Genomic DNA, 27,614 nt, shown 5'->3' on the forward strand with positions numbered 1-27,614 from the left:
ATAAATTTATAAATTGTATATCAAAATCTCACAATAAGCATAAAAAGTATTTTTTTGCAATATTATTTCAAAATCTGAAACTAAATTCCTGATTATAGGGCAGCCCCCAGGTGGCTCAGCAGTTTAGCGCCGCCTTCAGCCCAGGGCGTGAATCTGGAGGCCCGGGATCCAGTCCCTCATCCAGCTCCCTGTATTCAAGAGGAGCCTGCTTCTCCCTCTGCCTGTGTCTCTGCCCCTCTCTCTGTGTCTCTCATGAATAAATAAATAAAATCTTAAAAAATAATAATAAAAAATAAATTCCTGATTATAATATTTTATATTAAAGGATTATAGAAACTGGTAATTATTAGAACAGACCAAGAATGAACCAGAAATGGACTAGTCATTCCTAAGCTTTTGTTGTTCTGAGGGAGGAAGAAGTGGGAGTGCATAATTGTCCTAATAAAACTATATAAATATCATTTTTTACTTTCATTTTGACTTTAACAGCAGTGTCATAAATATGGTTATCATTGTAAAACCATTTTGAGGCTCCATCAGTTTTCCCAGAGGCCTCATTTAATCTGTCAGAATTCAAAACGTTTCCTTTTAAAGAATCTACCCCATCACCATTCTTCTGGATTTTCTTTCCTTCAATATGTAACTATCTAACTCTGCCATATTCTCATTTACCTGTGTTTCTGCATGCGGTTGTTTTCAGTGTCATCTTAACACTGAGAAACCTTCCATCCTTTGCAAGATAAACAATTTGCATTGAATTCTCCTCATGTTTTAACATTTGATAATGGCCAAAGAGAAATTGGTCTTTCCCTTTGATGTTGATGTAATAGGTCTAGCTACACACTGATGACAGTCTTAAAGGGATGCTTCTATGGGTGGGACTTGAAAGTGGTTACTTCATTACTGGATGTTTTCACATCCTGATGACTTGTCTTCCCTATGTAACCTACTAGCTGTGATTCACACAAGCAATTTTTAGTATTTATAAACCTAGTTTAGTTTCTTTGTTTTCATTTTTTAAATTTTTATTTATTTACGATAGTCACAGAGAGATAGAGAGAGAGGCAGAGACACAGGCAGAGGGAGAAGCAGGCTCCATGCACCGGGAGCCCGACGTGGGATTCGATCCCGGGTCTCCAGGATCGCGCCCTGGGCCAAAGGCAGGCGCCAAACCGCTGCGCCACCCAGGGATCCCAGTTTCTTTGTTTTCAAATGGAGATTCTTATAGTTCCTACCTCCTGGGGTTGTGATGAGGAAACTATTTTTTATAAAGTTCTTTTTTTTTTTTTAAAGATTTTATTCACTTATTCAAAAAAGACACAGAGAGAGGCAGAGACATAGTCAAAGGGAGAAGCAGACTCCTCACGAGGAGCCCTATGCAGGACCCTTGGATTATGACCTGAGCCAAAGGCAGATGCTCAACCACTGAACCACCCAGGTGCCCCTTCTGTAAAGTTCTTAACACACTGTCTGGCTCAGAGCAAGTGTTCAATACATGTTGGCTATTACTTCATGAGAAGCTACACAAAATCATAATCGTTATATCAAATGGCAGGCATTAATAATGTATTAGACTATTAAGACATCTAAAATTAAGCTAAGTATCCTTTCTTATTTTTTAAATTTCATTATATCACAGCTACATATCCAAAAAGTGTAAATAACTCCAAAATAACATCAAAACATTAAAAGTAAGGTATGTCATTACTGAAAATTTATAAAACACCAAAGGGAAGCAGAATAAGGGTAGTTGTACAAGATTTCCTACAAAGTATCTTTAAGCATTCTTCCCACATTTGTAGTAGCTGGTGCAAAGCTCCCCTTTGCTCTTTAACCCAACCTCTCTTTTCATTTTTCTGACTCACATTCTGCACCCCTTATCTTCTTTCTTCAGTATTCCAGATATTTCCTTTTATAATCATCTCTCTCTTCTTTTCTTCTCCATTTAAATTTAACCTCCTATTTTATTCACTATTCATATCTTCCCAACAAAGATCTAGGGACTAAGCAAATCAATCAGGAATCCTCCATAAACACCAACATTTTTCTTGGTCACAGATGACTTTGTTTCTGCTATTGGTTGTCATTAAAAGGTGTCTGAACTTGGTTCATTCATTTTACTCTCTGTTTCTTCACACATAGGAGGGATTTAAACTCTGCTACACTGCCTTTCAACTAAAATTTTGTAGGAGTTTCTAAATTTAAGAACACTATAAGTACAGTATACATGGAAAATAAAAATTATTTGATCACTTTTGCAAAGAAGATTCTGTTTAATCATTGAAGGATACAAACACGGTGCTCTACACAAGTGTTCTCTTCCCTACTAATGGCAAATCAATCTATTCTACTTTAAGGTTTCTTTACCTTGAAAATGTATCTGTTTTTAAAAAATTCATTCTAACTAATCCAAATTAAGTGGCCCTTAGAAATTTTATTAAGGCACACATAAATAATTTTACATTAAAAAACCAAATGATTAATAAAAGCTGTCTATTTTAAATGGCATTTTTATTGTTTTCATTACCTTTTGTTCTTTTACTATTTAAGGATCATTCAAGTGTTTATAGTTATTTAAGTGTTTAGACATAAGGTTAACCATTCCAAAAAAAACCCAAGTAAAAATATACATGATAGTGAAATAAGGAAGCCACGAAAATCAAGAAAACAAAAAGAAATAGAAAAACAAAACAAAAAGTACAGACACAGAAACAAAAAAGTTATTTTCAGTTGGCAATAGCTCTAGTAATCTAAAGAATGCTAGCAAGGACATAGGAAGAATGAGCTGGTGCCAAGAAAATGAAAGAAAAGAGCAGGAATGTAGGTGGGAAAGGCACAAAAGAAGAAGGGAAGTGAATGTCAGACCACAGAAATAATTAGAAATGGTAACACGTGGGCAACATATTTCTCTGTAGTGTGAAGTAATGACAACAGAAAATGGAGAGAATCCCTTAGGGAAGACAGAGAAATACAACCTAGAACATGAGTATAGGGCACACTATATATCCCAGTCCCTCCACTGTGCTTAGGCATGCCTTGGAATTCCGGGCAGTGCAGGCCACCTTGAAGAGGATCAGGTACCATATGAGTTCAGCTTGTGGGCACTCAGTGGAAAGTCACAACCTGCACCTTTGACATTCTGTGCTTGGCATGTGCCACACAAACAACAGAACAATCACAAGCAGTTCAAAGAATTACATAGTCTATACTGCACTCTGCAAATATGTTAAGAATAAACTATGTGATGTATGTATGGGTATGAGTCACTTTTAATACACACTTTAGGGGTATTTACTTAATGAGTTTAAGTATATGTGATAGGTCACATTCCTAAGTCTGCAATCTTATCTCTGTTATACATTTTGTTTTTCAGTATGAATTTGCCATTTCTCTACCAAGAAGTGGAGCCTATTTCCCCTCACCTTTAATATCAGCTGACCTGACATAGTGAAAGCAACAGAAGTGATATTTTGTTCATTTATTTACTTATTTATTTCTAAAATACTTATTTATTTATTTATTTATTTATTTATTTATTTATTTATTTATTTAAGAGAGAGAGAGAAAGAGCACAAGCATGGGAGAGGGGCAGAGGGAGAAGCAGACTCCCTGCTCAACAGAGAGACCAACAGAGGGCTCAATCCCAGGACCCCAGGATCATGACCCAAGATGAAGGCAGACGCTTAACTGACTAAGTCACCTAGGTACCCCTAGAAGTGACAGTTTAGAAGCCTAGAAATTAAGAAGGCCTAGCAGCTTCTGTTTTTGTGCTCTGAAGAAAGTCAATCACCACATATGTAGTCTAAGTAACCTGAGATGACCACATTGTATGTGAAAAAACCCACACCAGCCATATGAGAGGCAACAGGCAGAGAGAAAGAGAGGGGAAAAGAAAACAAGAGAGTGGTTCAGCAGTTGAACGTCTGCCTTCAGCCCAGGGCCTGATCCCGGAGTTCCGAGATCGAGTCCCACAACGGGCTCCCTGGGAGGAGCCTACTTCTCCCTCTGCCTATGTCTCTGCCTTCTCTCTGTGTCTCTCATGAATAAATAAATAAAATCTTTAAAAAAGAAAACAAAAGAGAGAGAGAGAGTGAGAGAGGTCCAGCCAGCATTCTATTTTTTTCGACTGGAACATAATACATGTCAATGAAACAGTCATTTTGGACATTCCAGCCCCAGATGATTTTAAGTGGACCACAAAATAAGCTCTCCTTACCGAACCCTTCAATATTTCAAACTTGTGAGCAAATAAATGACATCTGGTGTTTTCAGGACTAAATTTTTTGGAATAATTTATTATGAAGCAATAGGTAAATGGAACATCTTAACTGGCAATCTGCACTTGAAAGTTGGTTATTTGACACTTCAGATGTCCTTATCAAAATACACTTTGCTAATTAGTAAATGGAATGTTAGATATAAAATTTCTATATTAAAGAAATAAGTACTTTGTTACTTAGAAAGATCTCATAATTAAGTATAAGAATAGGGCCAACACAGAATGACTTTAGGTATGCAGTCTCATTTGTCATTTCTTCTTCACTTTACAGAGGAAGCTTTTTTTTTTTTTTTTTTCACTTTACTGTACCATGAAGCTGTTTGCTGTTACTGCCCAAAATGTTATGCATTAACTTTAAAATTAGTCTTTTATTCGAAACATGGTTTAAGAGGCCAAGGACATATGAGATTTGCCTAGACTAAAAGGCATGGTGGTACAATGTTTTTACCTTTCATGCAGATTTAACTGAATTTAATCTAGGCCTGCTACTTTTGGTAACATATCCCCAGCTGGTGAGCTTGTAGAGAAAGGGATATAATAGATACCACCTGCCTCTAATTACCAAATTCTATAAATATTTACAAAAAAAACTGACAATGCCCAAGAGTCAAGTTTACTCTAGTAAGTTTATGAAAAGAAATTCTTTACTGCCAATGCAGTAAGTATAGGAAGGGGCAAAGGAGAAGACTGATTATTGTAGGTATCTTTCTCTACTTTGTATTAACAGATTTCTTGAAAAGGCAAAGGAGAAGAGATATAAGTTAAAATATATTTAAAAGTTTAAAAAGTGATACATTTTGTCCAAGCCTCCAAGATATATAATCTCAAATATCAGAAATTATAACTGGTCAAAGCATTTTCAGCATGAAGCTATTCCTCCCTTGTCAACAACTGTGTATGCTCTTTCGTGTTTATTAGTAACCCTCATGCAAATTTAATTCTATTCTATTGAAATTAATCTAATCCAAAAATAAAATTAAATTCAATATCTTTTTACTCAATAAAGGTGTGAGTTCCTATGGAGCCAGATATAAGCAGTGAAGATTAAAAAGCAAATAAACAAGAGAAGTATGTAACATACTTTAAAAAAATATGTACTATAGAGGAAGAAGATGAAGACAAAGTCATGACTGCAGTAAAAACAAGATGAGAAATGCTAGAATTAATATAAATACAGACTGCTATGGAACCCTATTAAGGAAAATTAATTCTACACTTCACTGCCAGAGAAAGCTGCCTTGAGGAACTAGAGGACAGGACAACAGGAGCTCGCTTGGAACAGACAATTAGAGGGGATCTTGCAGGCAGAGTTAGGGACATACAACAAAAGCATAGGGCAAATGGGTTCTTGATGCAACTACATGGAACTACAATCCTGTGGGTGAATATGAAACCGCAGGCAAATGGAAGTACTGGGATAAAGTCTACGTTTGCAAACCAGTGAAAAAAGAGGCTGAAGAATTTGAAACATGTCAATGGTATGATATCTTAGAGACGCTCCTCTGCCAGCCTTCTGGAGAAATCCTAAGAATGCCAATGATTTCTAAAAAGACAAATGGGGAACTTGAACCACTTTGCTTTCTCAAAGGTGGTTTTAGAATTCCGTACTCTCCTTGGGTAATCTCATTTCCTCTCATTGCTTCAATTATAGCACAAAACCAGTGAGATCTCACTTTGGAGCTTCATCCATTGTCTCATGGAAATCTCGACCTGATATTTCTTGAGGCATTTTAGACTCATGGGTACAAAAGTGAATTTATCATCTTTTCCTTCGACTTGCTTGCCTTCCAATATTTTCTACCTCAGGGCTGTTTTTCTCAGGTACCTAATCAGCCCAGAATAGAAACTTGGCTGTTGTCCTCGACTTTACACCCTACTTCAACTTAAATCCAATTGTTACATGTCTTATTAATTTTAATACAAATATTTATAAAATCTATTTCCTCCCCTCTAACTCTCATCTTCCCATTCAAATTGAGGCTGTTTTTTTCCTCTAAATATTCGGCCCTTTCTTACCTAAGCTGCCAGTCTCTACTCCTGTCCCAAATATATTCCCATATAACTGCTAATGTAATTTATTTAAAACTTAAAAACTTAAAGTCTGATCCTGCTGGATGAATTCCAACTACTTAAAATGACATCTAAGGCTTTCCAAGATCTAGCCCCTGCCTCCTGTTCAGCCTCGTCATTTATTCCCTTCTAACACACTGTGTATTTTGAGAACACTGAATTGTTAGCACTTCCTCACACACTCAGTTTTTCTCCTTGTCTTTAATTACACTTTTTTTTTTCCTGTTAGTATGTACTTATCAGTTCTCTCTTTTCCAGGCTGCCAGTGCCATCTTTTCAGACTCAATTCACCTGTTATGACTTCAGCTGGGTTACAGGTTCCCATCCCTTTGTATCTCCAAATCTTTAAGAAGCACTGCTTTTGGAACAGTTTGTTAGACTTTTATCTCTCCTTCAGTTGTCCAAACTCAAAAGAGCAGGGCCTTTTGTACACGTTGTGTTCTTAGTGTATGTAGATCATTTGACAAAGACTAAAAGCACAATAAACATTTGCTGAAGAATGAATGAACAAATAGTACCACAAAGCCTAGCCAAATTCAAAGTAAAGTAGCTTATCATAATGCTGAGTAGTTTTCTTGTAGAGCTGCTCTGTTCAATACCACATGCAGCTATAACACTTGAAATGCGCCGAGCCTGAGCTGAGATGTAAGAAACACTAGATTCCAAAGATTTATTATGGAGAAAAAGCATGTAATGTATTCTATGAATAATGTTTCATGTGGATTACATTTTGAAATGACATACTGGGTTAAAGAAAATCGATTATTAGAATTCATTTTGCTTGCTTCTTTTCACTTATTCAATGAGACTATCAGAAAATTTAAAATTATAAATTTAAAGCTACACTGGAAAGAGTTAAACGTAGACTATTTGAAATATCCCTTCAGTGATTTTCTAGATGGAGGCTAAACATGACTGTTCCACAGTGACTGGTTTGGCTTGGATAAAGCTTGTCACAGAGAATATTAGTTGGTGCCGATGAATTTAACACTGAGAGGACTGTTTGTTTCTTTTGGCTTCTATAAGAGATATGTTGATGTAGTTTTTGCTGATATGATTATTCATAGCAAAGATGATGTTTTAGCATTTCACTTGCCTAGTCTGTAGCACAGTGGTATATAATTCATGTTCCAGAAATGGGTGATACATGAATGAATGCCCTTTGTCAGGTATAATAAGGACAGGTTAACTGCTCATACACATATGAATTTTGCACATTCCATATGAAATAAGCCATTTAAACATTCAAATATACGTTTTCTAGTTTAAAATTTAACATTTTCAAAATAGTACTATCACTTGATAATGCTATTAGATGCTATTCCTAAAAATAGGAATATGGCAAAATCATTTTCAAAAATGCTACTTGTATCCTTCTGCTTAAAGATTAAAATAAACATTAGCATAATAAAGAATGAGAAGTTTTTCAGAGAAAAAGAACAAACAAAATAGCCTGTGTAAACATGTTTGACTCAGTATTTCAAACTTTTCATACTAATTTTCATCAGCAAGTCTCTTAAAATCATTCAAAAACAATATAACTATTCTTACAGAGGGGCATCTAATCAGCAGGCAAGTATAGGCACACCTCATTTTATTGTGTTTCATTTTATTGCACTTCGAGACATTGTATCTTTTTATAAATTGAAGGTTTGTGGCAACCCCGAATCAAGCAAGTCTATCAAGCACCATTTTCCCAGTATCATTTGCTCATTTCATGTCTCTGCGTCACACTCTAGTAATTCTCGCAGTATTTCAAACTTTTTCATTTTTATTATAATTGTAGGGTGATCTGTGATTAGTGACTATGACTTGCTGAAATTTCAGATGTTTAGCATAAAGATAAACACTGTTCTTTTAAACATAATGCTATTGCACACTTAACAGACTATAGTATAGAATAAACATAACTTTTATGTGAACTTAAAAACTAAAATAATCATGAGTCACTTGATTATGATACTTGTTTTATTGTGAAGGTCTGGAACTGGACCTGCAATACCTCTGAGGTATGCCTGTAATCATTTATTTTTCCTGAATGGTCCTTTCCTATGTTTATTTAGTAATAAACCCTACATACCCTTACTCAAAAAGAGTGATTTATTTTTATTGTCAAGTAAAGAAAACACTCACCTCAAGAAGGTACAAAGAGGTTTTGTGAATATTCTCATTGGTGTGTAAGATTCACAAATACAGAACTTTATCTGATTGTTCAAAGGTGAATCCCCAGTACAACACAATGCCTAACACACAGTAGATACTCTCCAGATGGATGGATGAGTGGATAGATGGGCGGATGGATGAGTGGGTAGGTGGAGAGATACATATAATTAGGGGCATCTGAGTGGCTCAGTGGTTGAGCATCTGCCTTTGGCTTAGGTCATGATCCCAGAGTCCTGGGACTGAATCCTGCATCAGGTTCCCTGTAGGAACCTATGTCCTCTGCCTACGCCCTCTGCCTCTCTCTGTGTCTCTCATGAATAAATAAATAAAATATAATTAGGTTTTCTGAATAAATAAATACTTTTTGCTCTCTGATTGCTATTACCTCATTTAAAACATACTAATGAATTAACAGGATTTTTGGGATATAAATTGATTTAAAAGGAGATCCCATAAGATAGTTGAATCCAAAAAAATCCACATTATGCCAGAACTTTTCATTTATTAACAATATTAAATGTTTCTTGAATTTTGTTTGAAATAGACATTGCATTAAAAGTCAGGTATTAGGGGGCAGCCCAGGTGGCTCAACGGTTTAGTGCCACCTTCAGCCCAGGGCGTGATCCTGGAGACCTGGGATGGAGTCCCACATCAAGTTCCCTGCATGGAGCCTGCTTCTCCCTCGGCCTGGGTCTCTGCTTCTCCCTTTCTGTGTGTGTCTTTCATGAATAAATAAATAAAATATTTTTTAAAAAGTTAGGTATTAAAAAAAAATCAAGAACACTGTGGCTGATGAAAGGTGCCTGATGTTGTTACTTGTAGTAAAGGAACATAACATGTTTTAAAAGCATGAGCTTAAATTTTGGTTTTACCACTCAAGAGCTGTAAACCAAAATCAGGCCATCCAGCTACTGCATGCGTCAATTCCCTCATCTGTGAAATGGAGATAGTAATATAATTCACTTCAAAGAGCTATTAAAAGTATGAAATGAGATAGCAAGTATAAACAGCTGTAGAGCATTGTACAAAGAGAAAGTGCTCAGTAACTATCAACTATTATGATAAAGACAACAGTTTTATAAGGAAGGATACTTTATATATTATTTTCGGGTAAGAAAAATTTTCCAAAATGACCCTATGTCTACACATCTTTGAAATATCAGACCAGGTTTCTCCTTTGTGGCCCCAATACCATAGTAAGTGACATCATACAATACAAAGGATCTTGGAGTTGTGCTGCCTGGGTTAAAATACTGATTCCACCTCTCCCCAATTGTGTGTCCTTGAGCAAGTTGATTAATCTCACTGTGCTTCAATTTCTTGAGCTATAAAATATGGTTAAGTGTCTATCTACCAGGTTGTTATAAGGATCCAATGAACTAGTATTTGTAATGAACTCAGAGTATATTCTACCAAAGAGAGAGAGAGAAAGAGAGAGAGAGAGAGAGAGAGAGAGAGAGAGAGAGAGAAGAAAAGAAAAGAAAGAAAGAAAGAAAGAAAGAAAGAAAAGAAAGAAAGAAAAATTAGAGGAATACATGTTCCAGAATGCTTGCTTACTTGCTGAAGAAATGAGAAGATGAAAGTCCCATTAAGTTATACAGACAATATGATTCTTCTTATCAGTGATAAAGACTAACGGATAAGGTATTGGAGCCTAAGGAACAGTTAACAGACAAGAGTGACAGTGAAGAACGAGATTCAAGAAACTGCAGAAATTATTTTCTGCTTTCTTATTCTGGAGAGATAGATAAGTTACACTGTTTTAAATGACAGGAAACTGAATTTTCATTGATAACCTTTACAAGTAAGTGCTGCAAAAATAAAATATACAGTGAACATTAGAACAAAAGGTAATTATATTTATACTAAGGACTTAAGAAATTATTTAGCATATGGACTGGAATTAAATATTTCATAACATGGACATACATTTGTACATCACACTCAATCTTAAAACTTTTATTTCCAGAGTGGAATACATGGGACTAGAAATAACTTCAAAAAGAATTTATTGTATTTGTTTAGCACAAGGTGGAATTAAACTTTAATGTTGGAAAGAAACTCAAAATAAAACAATTGCAAATGATAATAGTTATTTAATGCACACTATGAAACATTTCAATCTTTCTGATTACAATCCTAAAATGGTGGCACCTCCATTCTTCAAATGAAGAAAAAGATGCCAACAAAGGGTTAGTGGCTTGCCCAAGGTCCATGGTTATGAATTGAGGGAGCTGGGATTCAGCTCCAGAGCTCCAATTCTTAATCCTGGAGCTCTACTACCTGTTTGGAATTACACTTGTAGTAATGTCACTGATTTCAAAGAGAACACTATCTTATGTCATGGATAAAATGGAACATTCCTCAAAGACAATATATTCACAAACCCTTAGCACTAAAAGAGTTGGTTCTTAATTATCAGAAAACTGTTTTTTCCTTATCATGCCATGTAACTAGACGCTGTTCACTTTTTGTCTTTGAGGAGCTGGTGCAGTCACTGATAAAGGCAGTTTTAATAACTTTGGATTATGTAACATTTTACAATTGACTTTATGAAGTACTTCATTTTCATCTTTATGGATTATGTTGTAAATTCTCTGAATTCATGCTTCACTTATTTTCCCAAGTCTCTGCCTCCTTAAATTTTACATTATTTTCGTGAGATCATTCACCTGAGGGCTCTGTTCTCTAGCCTCTGGCTAAATGAGCTTTAAGTCCTTAAATTTCACTGGAAAACTATCTCTCAAATTAATATCCCCAAAGAATTTAAGCCAAAAATTGATTTTATTCTACTTGCTGTTAAGTTACATAGATTATACTGCAAAATTAAACAGGGTTTTAAAATTATATGTATTACTAGAATTCCCTAACTAATATAAACTAGATTACTTCTTGCTTTACTTTACTCATTGCCCCTTAACCACTTGCAAGGGAACACTGAAGCACTTCAATTTAAATAAATCTATTAACACAGAAAAAAAAAGAATATATATTTAACTCAACTGTCATCTGTTTTTTTTTCAGAGTTTAAGCTATGAACATGAGATGTATTATTGTGAGGGTTTAATGATTTGTTAGTTTTTAAATTAAAACTCTTTGAGGTCTTTTACAAATAAATGGAAATTTAGGCAGGAACAGAAGGAACACCAGATGGGAGTCTCTCAAGAGGTGTCCTCAAGTATGTTATATGAAAGTGAGGTGAAATAATCTTAGATGAGCACAGTACAATAGAATTTCTGACTGTGATAATATCTTAATATAAAGAATATCTGTGTAACCCATACTAAGCAATATATTACATAATTATTTCATAATATATAAAATATATACTTAAGTAATATTAAATATAAAATAAATATTAAGTAAAGTTAATAATAATATTAAATAACAATAACATAATAGTATGCTATATGGTACAAAATATATATTACTATAGTATATATGACATGTAATACATATTTTATATACATATATATATATGAGAGAGAGAGAGAGAGAATATAGAACCATAGAATTTTGAACTGGAATAGACTTTTACAAATAACGTAATACAAGCTCATCATTTATAGATGGGTAGTTTGAGGCACAGACGTTTCAAGTAATGCTCAACAATGTAAAAACTCATTATTTTTTGATAGGCATGACTGAAAATCAAGTGTCCTTATTTGGTCTGGTATTTTTTCCACCAACCCAATTTGATTCTTGAAGGAGCATACAAATAGGTATAAGATAAATATCTTTCCTCCGTATAGGAGTATTTGCCAATCTGCAATATTTTTTCGCTGTTGCTCTTAGAGACATTAGAGAGCATTACATTACATTATAGTTGTCATGCTCATTGTGATCAAACAGAAGGAGTTTGGCTTGAGTACCAAAGAACTATGGAATGTGCTTAATATATATGTGCCTAAGACATGAACTTGTAAATAGGACAAAAATATGTTGGCTTGTGGGTGTGATTCTAGCGAATCATTACCTCATATAGAACTGACTTTGAAAACCATATAGCCCTCCCTGGTTTCCTCCTCTCATTCACACTCCTCAACTTTTCAAACTGAATATCAATGTTTATTAAAGCTTAATGTCATACTTTTTTCTTTCTTTTTTTAAAAATATATTTTATTTATTTATTTTCATGACAGACACACAGAGAGAGAGGCAGACAGAGAAGCAGAGAGCCCGATGTGGGACTCGATCCCGGCACCACAGGATCCCGCCCTGAGCTGAAGGCAGACGCTCAACCGCTGAGCCACCCAGTAGCCCAATGTCATACATTTTTCAATAAAAATTTCAGAACTCTTCAATATTAACTTAAAAACAATTTTAATAAAACATTACTACTTTATGCATTTTATGGAAATACAAAATCAGAGGAGTGAGGTCAGCAAAATGTCAGAATAGGAAGTCCTGAAGTCTCCTTCCTCCCCACAAACACACTGATTGAGAAACAATTTATATGTTAATTCCCTTTATGAAAAATCAGAAACTAATTGAAAGCTCCTTTACTCTGGGAAATGGTAAAACCAGATTCACTGAAGCCAGAAGGAAGATTCTGGACACTCTCAGATAGACACTGCCTTTAGCATAGTGTATACAATCAGGAACAGACCCCTAGCTCCTGGTTTCACCCAGAAGAGAGAAAGGATTGGTTTGCATGTCCAATATTCAACATTTTCTTTCTTTCTTTCTTTTTTTTTTTTTTTAATTTATGATAGTCACAGAGAGAGAGAGACCGAGAAGCAGAGGCACAGGCAGAGGGAGAAGCAGGCTCCATGCACCGGGAGCCCGATGTGGGATTCGATCCCGGGTCTCCAGGATCGCGCCCTGGGCCAAAGGCAGGCGCTAAACCGCTGCGCCACCCAGGGATCCCTATTCCACATTTTCTAAAGGTGTACCCCCAGAGGTTTGGCTTTTGTCTTGTCAGTCTTGGAGCTTTGATGGGACTAGCAAAGTCTAACAACTACTGATAGAATGGAAATGGCAATTTGGGCTGGTAGATGCCATTAATCCTTCCCCTTGCTCAGTACAGAATGAGCAGATTAAATAATAACAATAACAAACAAATAAATAAACAAAAAAACCCTTAGCTCTCAATTTTCTCCTGATAAAGGAAAGAGTTGCTACGGGCATCCAGCATCTCAACTTGTCTGAGACTGCCTAAGGGACTAGCATTTTCTTGAATCTCTGAGAGATCCAGGATAGCCCAAATGCCCAGGGGAGAATGGAAATAGTGACTTGGACTAGTAGATGCCATAGTTCCCCCACTGACTCAGCACAGGGCAAGCAGACAAAACCATAGCTGCCTGCTTTTCTCTGGGAAGGGAAAGAGTTGGTAGAGGTACCCAGAATCTCTGGCCAGGCTGATTGGTAGGAGTCTTCTGCTGTACGAGGCAAGGTCTGTAAAGACTGAAGGTACCTGGTGTCTTTAATGTGAGACATCAACACAGAGAGTCAAAAAAAATGAAGAACCAAGCAAAGATGTTCCAAAAAAAGGAACAAGATAAAATTCCAGAAACTGACCCTAATGAAATAGAGTTATATGAATTACCTGACAGAGAGTCAAAATTAACTCTCACCAATGTTTAGAGAACACTGAGTGAATAATATGGTAATTTCAACAGAGATAATATATTTAAAAATATTAAATAGAAATAATGGAACTGAAGAACATAATAACTACACTAAAGAATTAACTGAAAGTATTCAACAGAAGACTAGAACAATTAGAAGAAAGGATCAGTGAACTGAAAACACAGTGAGAAATCATTCAGTCAGAGGGGAAAATAGAAAAAAGAATAAGGCACCTGGGTGGCTCAGTTGGTTAAGCGTCTGACTCTTCATTTTAGCTCAGGTCATGATCTCAGAGTCATGAGATTGAGCTCCACGACTGGCTCCACACACAGCTTGGAGTCTGACTGGGATTCTCTCTCTCTCCTTCTCCCTCTGCACCAAACCACATCCTCCCAACTCTGTGACGTATGTACTCTCGGTCTCTAAAGTAAATCTTTTTAAAAAATAAAAAGAGTCAAAAAAAATAAAAATAAAAATAAAAATAAAAAATAAAAAATAAAAAGAGTCAAGAAGGTTAAGGAAATTATAGGAAGCCTTATAGCTTTCCTGATAAAGGAAAGAGTTGCTACGGACATCCAGCATCTCAACTGGATGAGTTAACAATATATGAATTGTAGAAGTTCTGGAAAGATGAGAGAGAAAGAGAAAGGCCCAGAAAGCTTATATAAAATAATGGCTAAATCTTCCTAAATCTAGAGAAGGAAATAGACATCTAGATCTGAAAAGCCCAAAGAAATCCACACTGAGACACACTGTAATCAAACTGCTAAGTCAAAGACAGTTTTGAAAGCACCAAGAGAATGACTTGTCATATACAATGGTACTCTCTTAAGACTATATAAGCAGATTTATCATTATAAATTTTGCAGGCTATAAAGGAAGTAGGATGGCAAGGGAAAAAAAAAACTGTCCGGCAAGAATACCATATTCAGCAAAACTCTCTTTTAAAAATGAAGAGGAGATAAGCATATTTTCAGACAAACCTGCAACATCCCTGATAAAGATAAAGGCAAAACTCAACAGAATACAAGTGTGATTTATTTGCAGGATATAAGAATGGTTCAACACACAAAAATCAATTAATGTGATGCATCACCTTAACAGAATAAAAGATAAAAATCATACAATTATTTAAATAGATGCAGGAAAAGGATTTAACAAAATTCAATGCCCTTTCACAATAAAACATTTAAAAAAACCTATTAATAGAAGGAAATTACTTCAACATAATAAGGGTCATACTTGACAAGCCCAGAGCTTACATCATACTCAATAGTTTAAAACTGAAAGGTATTAATCTAAGATCTGGAATAAGACAAGGATGCCTATTCTTGCTACTTCTATTCACCATAGTATGGAGTTTTAGCCAGAGAAATTATATATAATTTATAATATATATATATATACATATATACACACATATATATGCACATACATACCCCTATATGTATGTATGTATGTGTATATATGTATATGTGTGTGTGTGTATGTATATACACAACAAATGTTGGTGAGGATGTGGAGAAATCAGAACCCTTGTCCATTGCTGATAGGAATGCAAAATGGTGCAGCTAGTATGGAAAGTAGCATGGAGTATGCGGTAGTTATATTTCCCTAAAAAATTAAAAATGGAACTACTGCAATCTCACTTCTGGGTATTTATTCAAAAGAACTGAAATCAAGGTCTTGAAAATATATTAACACTCCTATATTAATAGCAGCACTATTCACAATAACAAAGATGTAGAAATAATCTAAATGTCCGTTGACAAGCCAACAGATAAAGAAAATGTGTATATACATAAAACAGAATACTATTCTTTAAAAATACAAGGAATTCAACCTTAAAAAAAAAAAAAGGAACCTTTTCTTTCAGCCTTTAAAAAAAAGGAAACTCTGTAATAAGTGGCAACATGGATGGACCAGAGGACATTATGCTAAGTGAAGGAAGCCAGTCATGGAAAGACAAATATTGAATGATTCTAGTTACACAAGGCAATATGTCTCCTTGTATTTAAGTATAAGAATTTCATTAGTGTGCATTCCTAAACTAGAGAATTTTGTTGTTTAGGATACAATCATCTTCCACTTTATATGTGATACTAAAAGGATTTACAATGCAGATTAAAAACATACTAAACTCTCTCCCTGCAGTTGCAATTTCAATGCTGGTTAGAACAGGAAGCAAATGTCCAGTTAGATTCCGCCCCCTTTTGCCAAGAGAAAACACTGGTTCTTAACAGAATGCTGCCAATATCCTTTCATTCACCATCATGAACTTAAAGAGAGATAGTCATTTTTCTTATGTTTATCAATGATCTCCATGTCAGAAAAACTAGGAGATGCTTTTCAGCCCTTATTCTTTATAGACCCATTTAGCAGGGTTGAGCACCTCCTTTTTCTTGAAACTTGTTTTTCTTCTGCCTGCTGTAATAACAGCACATTTTCCTGACTGTGCTCTTAACTTCTCTGTCTACTCTGCATTCAGATACTTAATTACCTTCTCAGTTTTCTCCAGGACTTTGTTCTGGTTCTTCTCTTCTCTTTCTCCTCACTCTCCCCTGAGGTTATCTCATCTGGTCACACATATTTAAATACTACATGCTGAGAATTCCCAGAGTCATGAACACAAATATAAGTTACCTCAGTAACTCCTGTGCAAACCTCACAGATATCTCAAATTTGAAGTGTCCAAACTAATCATCTCCTCATTTCCCTGCAAATCTCTACTCCCCAGTTTTCCTTATCTTAGTAATGGGACCCCCATGTTCTTGCTTAAGCTGTCAGAAGCCTTAGACTCATGCTTGGTATCTCCTTCTGACTACTTACTTCATAGATTTATGTGTATAGACCTGCATGTATTTTTTCTACATTTTCTAATGAGATTAAGTAATTAGGGTGAGGTAGATACAGTGTAAATATAAGCCAGCGTTCTTGAATAAAAGGAACTATGATTAAATGTATGGAGAACTTTTCAGAACTAGACGCAAACATAAATGGAGGAATTCAAGAGAGATCCTTACAATGTTGGAAACACACAGATTAATTAAAGGATCTGGAGTAGAGAGAGACTCAGAAGTAGGCCCTCCCAAACTCCTGGCAGAATTTTTTCAAGGATATCAAGAAATAGAGGCAAAAATGATAAAGATATGGGTTGGAGCAAAAAATGGAAGAGCAGTTGGTAGAGAAAGGTGGAACTGTGGGAGGGGAATCTGTCTTCATGTTGAGTAGGAGCCAGTTTTTGTTGTACAACTGAGTGTGGAGTCCACAGGGAATTACTGTTTAAGAAAGGCAAACCATTGCATGGAAATAAATTAAAAGTGATACTTATATTTGCAAGAAATGAGAAATAATTCCCATTGGGTTGATCTTCATCTGATATTTTGCTGATTTGTAGCCAAATTCCATTGATGGTGAAATAGATAATTAAAGGCCTAAATGGTGTCCTACAGACTGGCCAAATGAATAAATGAAAGACTTAGCATATAGCCTCTAGAAGAAGTTATGGATTTTGAAATGCTGCAATGATACTCTGATGTCTCTATTGCGCTGCTTATGCTTATCAGAGACAGAGGTTATATAAATAATTATTTAAAAGACTTTTGATTAATAAAGAGTGATTTTTCTTTTTTAAAGATTTTTATTTATTTATTCATGAGAGACACACAGAGAGACAGAGACACAGGCAGAGGGAGAAGCAGGCTCCAGGCAGGGAGCCTGATATAGGACTGGATCCCGGGTCTCCAGGGTCATGCCCTGGGCTGAAGGTGGTGCTAAACCGCTGAGCCACCCAGGCTGCCCGTGATTTTTCTTTTTAATATCAAATAAACAGAAAGTAAGGTGGAAATTAACTGTTTTGTTTTGCTTTGTTTTTCACCATTTACATAATTCCAGAGGGTTGAATGTGGTCATCTTTTGAAAATTACTTTCAATTGTGTGTTTCCATTTATTTCTGATTGATTACCTTGTATTTATATAACAAGTATCTTGGAAGAGCTCAAAAAGGTTAACAAGTGTCCTCTAACAGTCTATCATAAACAATTTACTGAGGGTCATTTCCTCCTTACACGTATACTGAACGGTGATGAGCAATACAAGCTACCAAAATATTCTGACATAAAGGGAAATATAGACAACTGAGGTGATTTTTTTCCCTTTATTCTTCAGGAATCAATCACAACTTCCAAAGGAGGACTCTGTCATTATGTGTTAGATCATTAATTTAACAGTAACTTTTTTGACTAAAAGATTTTTATGGCTAATGATTGACTGGTTTCTTTGTAAAAGTGAATGGGTTTATAGCAGATTAATTATTGGATATGTAAATCAATGTTTTAAAAATATATAAAAAATATATAATACTTGTCTTACCAAAGTGTTCTTGTTTTCCAAAGGGATTCACTTAAAATTTTAATAATTATTGAATTCCTCTATTATGTTGAAATTAAAAATTAAGTTAAAAATTTAAATGAGTATTTGGATTCTTGAATCAATGACCGTTATGAACTAAAAGTTTGTGTCCCCCTAAAATTCATGTTAAAATCCTAATCCCCAATATGTTGGTATTAGGGAGTAGGGCCTTTGGGAGGTGACTAGGTCCTAAGGGTAGAGCCCTCATGAATGGAATTAGTGCCCTTATAAAAGAGATCCTGGAGAACTCTCTCAATCCTTCTGCCAATGTGAGGAGTAGCATAAGACAGCTGTCTATGAACCAGGAAAGGAGCCCTCATCAGACTACAATCTATCAGCACCATGATCTTTTGACCTCTGTCTTCATAACTTTGAAAAATAAATGTTTGTTGTTTAAGTCACTCATTCTAAGGTACTTCTGTTGTGGCAGCCCAAATGAATTAAGTTAGTCACTTAGTCTTTAAAAATTCCCATCCTGGGCAGCCCGGGTGGCTCAGCGGTTTAGCACCACCTTCAGCCCAGGGCGAGATCCTGGAGACCTGGGATCAAATCCCATGTCTGGCTCCCTGCATGGAGCCTGCTTCCCCCTCTGCCTGTGTCTCTGCCACTCTCTCTCTCTCTCTTTCTCTCTCTCTCTATCTATCTCCCTCTCTGTATCAAATAAAGTCTTTTTTTAAATTCCTATTCTATATAAGAGTACATGCTATCGTAAATTCTGTTTTTTAATATTAGTGATGACCTGAATGTGAAAGAGAAGAACTTGGCATCGTCATAGAACATTTTTATGTAACAATTTTTTTGTAGAAAGAAAAAAATCCACTAATGGCTTAACAATTTTACATATATAAAATTATCTTATATATATAAATTATCTTATTTCCTTTTATATTTAGCAAAGAGAATAGCTGGTACCATTGTAACTTGGCCTGCATTTATTAACGAATTAAGGCTTGGTGTCCTTATGCAACTTAGACCCAAAAGCAGGAGGGAAAGCACTGAAAAGTATAAAACAATTAAAGCACTACCAAGGGAAGTGTTCTCCTACCACCAGAGAGGGGGCATTTACTCTCGGACTCCGGAAGTTATCATTTATAGTCCTCCTCAGGGGACACAGAATTTTTCACACTTCAGGGACAAAATTGAAAGTGCCTAACTGTTTGATTCTCTCCTCCCTACTGAGCTCTGTGTGTTTTTGTTAAAGGAAGCATTAAACAACCTGTCAACATATACACATTGGATTAGGAACTCTTATTACGTGGAAGGCATCTGGCCAGTAAAAAAAAAGATGTTGGAAACTTACAGGAAAGAGAGTAAGTGTAACTTAGTACTTACTGGCTTGAGACTCAACTATAGTTCTATTTCTTAGTGTTTAATACTGCAAACCTGTTGTTTTTAATTTTCTGAGCACTGACAACCCACTGTGCTTAAACAGCAGCTCTTAATCAGAACACAATAATTAGATAGTTAGAGGCTGCATGATGCTTAGATATTCAAAGGGGCTGTACTGCACAGAAACAGGTACACAAAGTTTTTTTTCTGTTTTCATCATATGATTTCTCTTTAAGTACTATCATATAGATACTTTTTCTATTTTGCTTGTATCAATCATTTTTTACATAGCAATATAAGTGAATGTCACATACACACACACATACACAGTTACTGTGACATACTGACAGTATATGGAAAGAATAAAAAATCAATAAGGGACTGACACAAAATCTTTCAAATACAGCATATTTAACAAGAAGAAGAAAACTGCTTAGTAGGCAGTTCTTTTAATTTCCAGATAACTTCACTGGTCTACACATTGATATTTCTCTAAATCTGATTGTGACAAATGTCCAGTTCTTCTACATCACAGAATGAAAACCACATTTTTACTGAGACATTCCCTTAATTAATGCCAATCCTTTCTAAATAGGTTTTAGGAGAAGAAGTCTTCTGAATATAGTAAATTATTATTATCTATTTCTGCAACTTTACTTTGATCCTCTGTCTTCCCCTAGATACCTACACCTTTCTCTTTTTATTAACAAGCTTCTAGAAAAAGTAATCAAATATCTGTTGCTTCTTCTATTCCATTTATTTTTCCTCAAAAAGTAATAATTTATTTTTCTATTCTTATTGTTCTCCTGAAACTGCTGGTTGACCTTTTTAGCTTTGGTGTTGAACGTATACTCCTTTTGGAAATTCAGTCCTTGGTTTTTGTGAAAGTATTTTTTCCCCTTGTGCCACTACCAATTTCTCGACTCTAATCACTTTTTGGGGCCCTTCTTCTTTAGCCCTCTCATTGGCTACTGATCCCCATTAGCCCCAATTAGACAGACCATTAGCTCTGTCTTCTCCCATCCTACAAAATCAGTCCAATCAGTGATTGCTGCTTTCATTATCACCTGTATAAAGACTCCTATAGCCATACAGTCAGGATCACTTAAGAACTCAAGGCTCAAATTTCAAATAACTTACTGTATATCACAATGCCCCATTGATAGGATGATATGTAGCAGACATGTACTGATACAATGTTCATGGCAAACCAGCTGGTAAATATTTGAAAATTATATTTGCCCAAAATCAATGTAAATGCAAAAATGAACTTGCCATCTTCATAAATAATCTTATGATCCCCATCTGAAGTAAGACACTATAAATTCCCTACTTATATAAGCTATACTGGTCATACAAATTCCAATTTTTCTGTTTTTTTTTCCTGTAATTATTTACAAGTTCAATAGTTTTCATAATCATCCTCTCACCCTTATTGTTACAATACCATTTCTTGTTTAATTATTCCTATTACCTAACTTTACCAATTCTTGACCTGTAGTCTAGACCCCTCCAATCCTACACTCCAGCTGCTAGCAGGGTGAAAACTACATCAGATCACTCCTTGCTCAAACTTCTTAAATGGCTTTTATAGGCACCACTATTAAAATATACAATATTTCTCATTTTATACAGGATCCATTATGCTCAGGCGCCTGCTCACTTTTCCAACAAGTTTCCTCCTGATCAATTCATACCAAACTCTATGCCGCTACAATAATGAGTTATTTCTATTCCTACTCCTCCTCTCCTAAGTTTGTCTGATACCTAAGCCTATGTGTATGATGTTCCATCTGCTTGGAATGACAGTCTACATATTACTTACCTGGTAGACACCTGGTCACTCCTCACATCTTTGCCTACTGACAAACTCCCTTATTCCCCCAGGAATTTCTATTTTTCTCTATTATCTTGTATTTTCTTATTTCTATTAAACTAAATACTTAACTTTCTAGAGACATTTCTGTACTCCTCAATAGAGTATTAGCTTCTTGAGTTTTGAGAACCTGCATTTAATTCATGTATGCCCATAAAAATTAAATTCTATATGAAATCTCATCTTTTACTTAGTAAATATACATAAAGCTGTGAAAGAAGAAATCAACCCAAGTACAAATGACTAAAGATTAATTTATGTAAGTTTTTAGAATCCTATCATCCATTCTTTAATTGATCATACATATACCAGATGTTTATCGAACATCTACTATGTGATAGAAACTGTCCTTACCTTGAGATATAAAAAGGTAAACAAAACAGACATTTCTACTCTTTTATAGAGCTTATAGGTTGTTTAGGAAAAAGTCAAGTGAAGTACATTACTGTAGAAAAAGTCACAAAAGTTTAATGGAGTAAAAGCAAATCTAAAATAATGTCTGCATACTTACAGACTGAATTCCCTTATTTTATTAAAGGCATATATGCCACATCAACTATGCAAGTGACTTTTGTTCTTTATGTATAATTGTTTTGGAATTTTCTAGCTTACATAAAATAGAGTCATAACATTTACATAAAATAGAGTCATAACATTTATAATATTGTGAGATTTATACCTAATTTATATTACTTGTGGGGCTTTGAAATAAGAGAAATTTAGATTTCCAATATTATAAAAATAGCACGTTTAAATATGTAAAGTACAATGGTAAAGTAAGAGAAAAGATTCATAAATGTAATAAGCGATTGGTACGATTAACAAGCAATCTTAAATTTTTAAAGTAAGTCTCTGTAACAATACAAAATGGAACCAATAATCAATAGCACTTAAGTCAGCATGCAAGCTCTTATCCAAAAATATAGGTTAATAATGAAGACAATAAGCTTATCTAAATGGAAAATTTAGAGGATGCATTGGCATATGCACAAAACTCTGGGGAGAACATTTTTACATTTTAGTAACCCCATATAAAGTGGAGTCTGGGAACAGTTGTCACAGTTCCATTTCTGAAATCAGATTTGTGGTGTGTTCTTAAGCCAACCCATTCATAAATTTAACGAAATCACTAGCATAGGAGTGAACAAAAGCCTATATACTTAGTATTATCATGAAATATACTGCACATGTATAGCCATATGATGGAAAAACTGCCTGATACAGAGCACTTCTGTGTAATGAGAACAGTAAACTTTTAGCATACTTTGGTAGGATAGATGGAGTCACATATGTTAGTAGAATTGCTTCAAATTTCTTTTTGAAACCATGAAGATATAGCTCCATTAACCAGGAAACTTTCCAGTTTTCCAGTTTTTCTTTTTTCATAAAACGATTATATGTATGTGTGTGTGTGTGTGTGTGTGTGTATGATATTTGATAATCTCAGTCAAAAAACTGAACAGAGGGATGCCTGGGTGGCTCAATAGTTGAGCACCTGCCTTCAGCCCAGGGTGTGATCCTAGAGTCTTGGGATTGAGTCCCACATTGGGCTCCCTGCATGGAGCCTGTTTCTCTCTGTGCCTGTTTCTCTGCCTCTCTCTCTCTCTGTCTCTCATGAATAAATAAATAAAATCTTTAAAAGAAAAACAGTTGAGTTAAAAAAACTCATATATATATATGTATATATATATATATACACACACACACAATCTATATATTAGTTACATATAATATGTATTTACCTAAATATATATATTTTATACATTTACCTAACTATATCTCTATATCTTTCTATATTTTTATTATCTCTCTCTACAGACACCACACAGAGTCTATATATTATTTATATATAAAATATATATTATTCACCTAAATATAAATACATATTTTGTATATTTACCTACCTATATCTCTATATCTATCATCTATCTATCTATCTATCTATCTATCTATCTATCTATCTATCATCTATCTATCTATATTTTTTCTACCTATATTTTTTAAGTAGGCTCCACATCCAGTGTGGAGCCCAATGCAGAACTTGAACCCATGAACCTGTGGTCAAGACTCGTGCTGAGATCAAGAGTCTGACACTTAACCATCTGAGCCACCCAGGTGCCCCCATAATAAAAATATTTTAAAATATCAACAGAAATACCTGGATTGCACCATGAAGGTATGGAAATCCACCAATAAAGACAGATCCTGATTCTGGCAAGGATTTTCCAGATACGTGATTCATAGATTCACTTGATTTTATAGTCCTCCCTAGAATAGTCAGTTCAGCTCTACATGGATCAAATTCTTGCCTGCAACCATTTAAGAAAAAAAAAATATGGTTTTAGCATGTTATATAAACATTTGTCTGACCAATTAATTAAGTTTATATTAACAAAAAAAGAAATATTTAAGTACATAGATTATCTCACCATAAAATCAACAAAGCCAGAAGTAGATTAATCTGTTTTAAATTAGAAACCCTTAATATTTTAAGTACATATATACAAAGTTAAATTTTGACAGAACAACAAATTGTGGCCATCACTTAATGAAATAAATATATCTTGGTAATTAAGAGATAATTCTCATCATGACTAAAATGACATTTGAGTGTAACATTCTACTTCAGTTATCTACATTGTTAAATTTTCTGTGTGAGTGAAACATGTAAAGAATTAGGTTTAAATATGGTTATCTCTTTTGCCTATAGGAGTCTGTGTGTGTGTATGTTTCCAAGCACTCTGTTTCTACCCATTATTTCTACCCCTGAATTTGAATAAGCTTGATTGAGCTTTTACAATATTTTATAATATAAAATAATTTTTATTTTAAAATAAAATAAAATGGACCAATATTACACTGCCTGAAATACTGATACTTTTTATTAAATCCAGATATTTGTAGCTTTGTTCAGCTTTTTTTTTTTAAACTCAACTGTTTTTCTTTTAAAGATTTTATTTATTCATGAGAGAGAGAGACTTTTTATTAAATCCAAATATTTGTAGCTTTGTTCAGCTCTTTTTTAAAACTCAACTGTTTTTCTTTTAAAGATTTTATTTATTCATGAGAGAGAGAGAGAGAGAGAGAGAGGGACAGGCAGAGACACAGGCAGAGAGAGAAACAGGCTCCATGCAGGGAGCCCAATGTGGGACTCAATCCCAGGACTCTAGGATCACACCCTGGGCTGAAGGCAGGTGCTCAACTACTGAGCCACTCAGGCATCCCTCTGTTCAGTTTTTGACTGAGATTATCAAATATCATTTTTTCCTTTTTTTCTCTTTATTGTGGTGAATTATGTCCACTGTTTTTTGAATGTTTGTCCAATAATCTGGACTTGGAGTTTTTTTTTGAGGAAGGTATTAAACATGGATGCAATGTATTTCTTAAATACAGCTATCTATGTATTATCATGTCCATTTTATTAAATTTTTTCTTAAAACATTTTCATTTGATCTGAATTTCAAAAGTATTGGCATAAAATACTTTTATTTATAAAAAATATTGGCATAAAATATATTTCTGCCAAATATTATTGCCAATAAAAATATCATTGGTGTTGGGACTGTAATGATATGTCTCTTTCTTGTGATACAGGCTATTCATGCCTTTTCTTATTTGCTTAGCAGATCAATCTTGGTTGGAAGTAGCAAATTTCAAAGAATACACTTTCGGTATCGTGGATGGTTGCCATTGCATGTTTGTTTTCTACTCCATTAATTTCTGCTCTTATATTTATGATTTTCTTCTCTTTACTTTCTTTGGACTTAATTTACTCTCTTGTTTCAAGGGTGTTTAATACATGCTCTCAAGATTGTAAACTTCTTCCTAAGAATAAATTCACTATGTACAAAAAGTTCTTTCTTGTCATGTAATTCAAAATATTTCCTAATTTCTATTGTGATTTTTTCCTTTGGTTCAAGAATTATTCAGAATTGTACAGGGATTTTCTGGTTATTTTTATATTATAAAATATTATAAAATATTATAAAAGCTCAGTCAAGCTTATTCAAAGAATATTCTCTGCTTCTAATACTTGGAATTTATTCACTTAGGCTGCATAGCCCAGCATATGTTCGATTTTAGTAATGTTTTCATAACCCCAGACAGTCTGTTCTATATGTGTGAATACATACACACACCCAAATATACACACATTAAAGCACTTATGGAGTGAATAAAGAATAGGAACAATTGAATAAACCATGTTTATGATGCATGTACTTTTTTTTCTTAAAAAAATTTTGGAGATTTTTTTTGAAGCCTCCTTCTATCTATATTGTGATACACAGTTAAAAAAAACGAAGATCAGGTATAGCCATACAGATAATATTAATGCTTTGATAAAGAAAGTTTGCAAGTTTTTAAAAAGGCAATGCTGTTTTGTATATTAAGAACTTGGGAGAAAAATGTGTTGAACATTTTTAGAACCCATTTGATATTCTTAGATTCTGTATTTAGAAGCAAACTAGAAGCTTTCTGGGTTAATTACTTCTTACAATTAAGTTGTTAAAAATATCTTAGGGAGGATACAGCTTCTAGGAAGTTACTCATTAAATGATAAAAATAAAAACCACATCTACTTTTATTCCAATCAATCTTTAAATTTTAATGTTTGGAAAAACAATTTTTACTGTTTTGTGTTATTTAAAAATAGCAATAATAATTATTCACTAATACTTTGTAAATGAACTTATTTTCCATATTTCATTAAGCAAATGAAATCCATTAAACTATCAAACATATTTCTTTGGCCCTTGGTTAAATAACTGAAAAGGTAACTTATATATATATATACACACATACATATATATGTATAAATATAAAAGCTTTATATTATAAAAAGCTTTTCATTTATAAAGCTTTATAGCTTAATATATATAAAACTTTATATATTTATATATAAATTTATATATATAAATATATATTCATTATAATTTATCCAACATCTAATTTTTAAAGACAAGGATCCAAAATGGATTCATTTATGCTAAGCCCCCATGTCACCAAACCAATACTTAAGAACAGTTTCAGGGGTCCCAGAAATGGGACCTTCAACCAACCCATTGCCTGATTAGCATTAGCTAGGTAATCTGCCTGATAATCCTCTGCCATCCCCTGTAAGAAAAATGAATAAACAATCTATTTTTTTCTGCCTAGTACAATTTATTTATTTCTGTTCCTTTTTACCTATAAAATCCTTTGCCTTGCATAGGTTTTTGGAGCTCCTTCCTATCTGCTAGATTGAATACTTTGTATTCATGAATCACTGAATAAAACTATTAAGAGGTTTGAAATTTACTCCATTAAATTTTGTGTCTAAAATACACATACATATGCATTTATATTATAAATTAGAATATTTTATTCTAATGAGAATATTTTCTTTTTTTCTTCATTAAATATCTGTACTTAGTTCAGATTTAACTGTGGTGTTTATTCTTATGGATCTTACTACGGAATAAAAATGAGAAAACATGACATATAATACATATTAATTTAATACATGATGGTTCTATGTTGTGCAGGACAAACAACACACAAATGCAGGGTAGAAATACTGGAAAATTGATCTCCATGTTATTAAGATGATTATGGTAGGAAGAGGGAAGAATAATAGATATTAAAGATGTGATATTTTGAGAGATGGTGAAAGCTGGAAGAGTTTTAAAGCCTTTGTGTGTCTGTAGTTGAGAAAGAAAGCTCAGTTCAATGCCAGATCTTTAAGCTTCTCTACTTTGAGCATGTGGAACATGTTATTCTCTACTGAGATTATAGTTCATTCACTACAATGTCAACAGCATGAGGAGAGAGAGGCCTTTGTTATGTTACTCCTGCATCCTCAAACCTCCAACAGGGCCTTGTAGGTGGCAAATACTATGGTATGTGTTGAACAATGAGCAGTTTTACAAGATATTA

The 27,614-nt window shown here is 34.3% G+C and overlaps 1 protein-coding gene across 1 annotated transcript in view; it reads right to left on the reverse strand.

Annotated features, from left to right (window-relative positions):
• LOC112914100 (eyes shut homolog) overlaps window positions 1-27,614 on the reverse strand; it is a 1,106,577-nt gene that overhangs the window by 517,352 nt on the left and 561,611 nt on the right. Inside the window, 1 exon segment of the mRNA XM_072749029.1 lies at window positions 23,857-24,007. Within this exon segment, the coding sequence (XP_072605130.1) occupies window positions 23,857-24,007 (151 nt within the window).

This window comes from Vulpes vulpes, chromosome 1 (genome assembly GCF_048418805.1).
Source record: "Vulpes vulpes isolate BD-2025 chromosome 1, VulVul3, whole genome shotgun sequence".
Taxonomy (NCBI): domain Eukaryota; kingdom Metazoa; phylum Chordata; class Mammalia; order Carnivora; family Canidae; genus Vulpes; species Vulpes vulpes.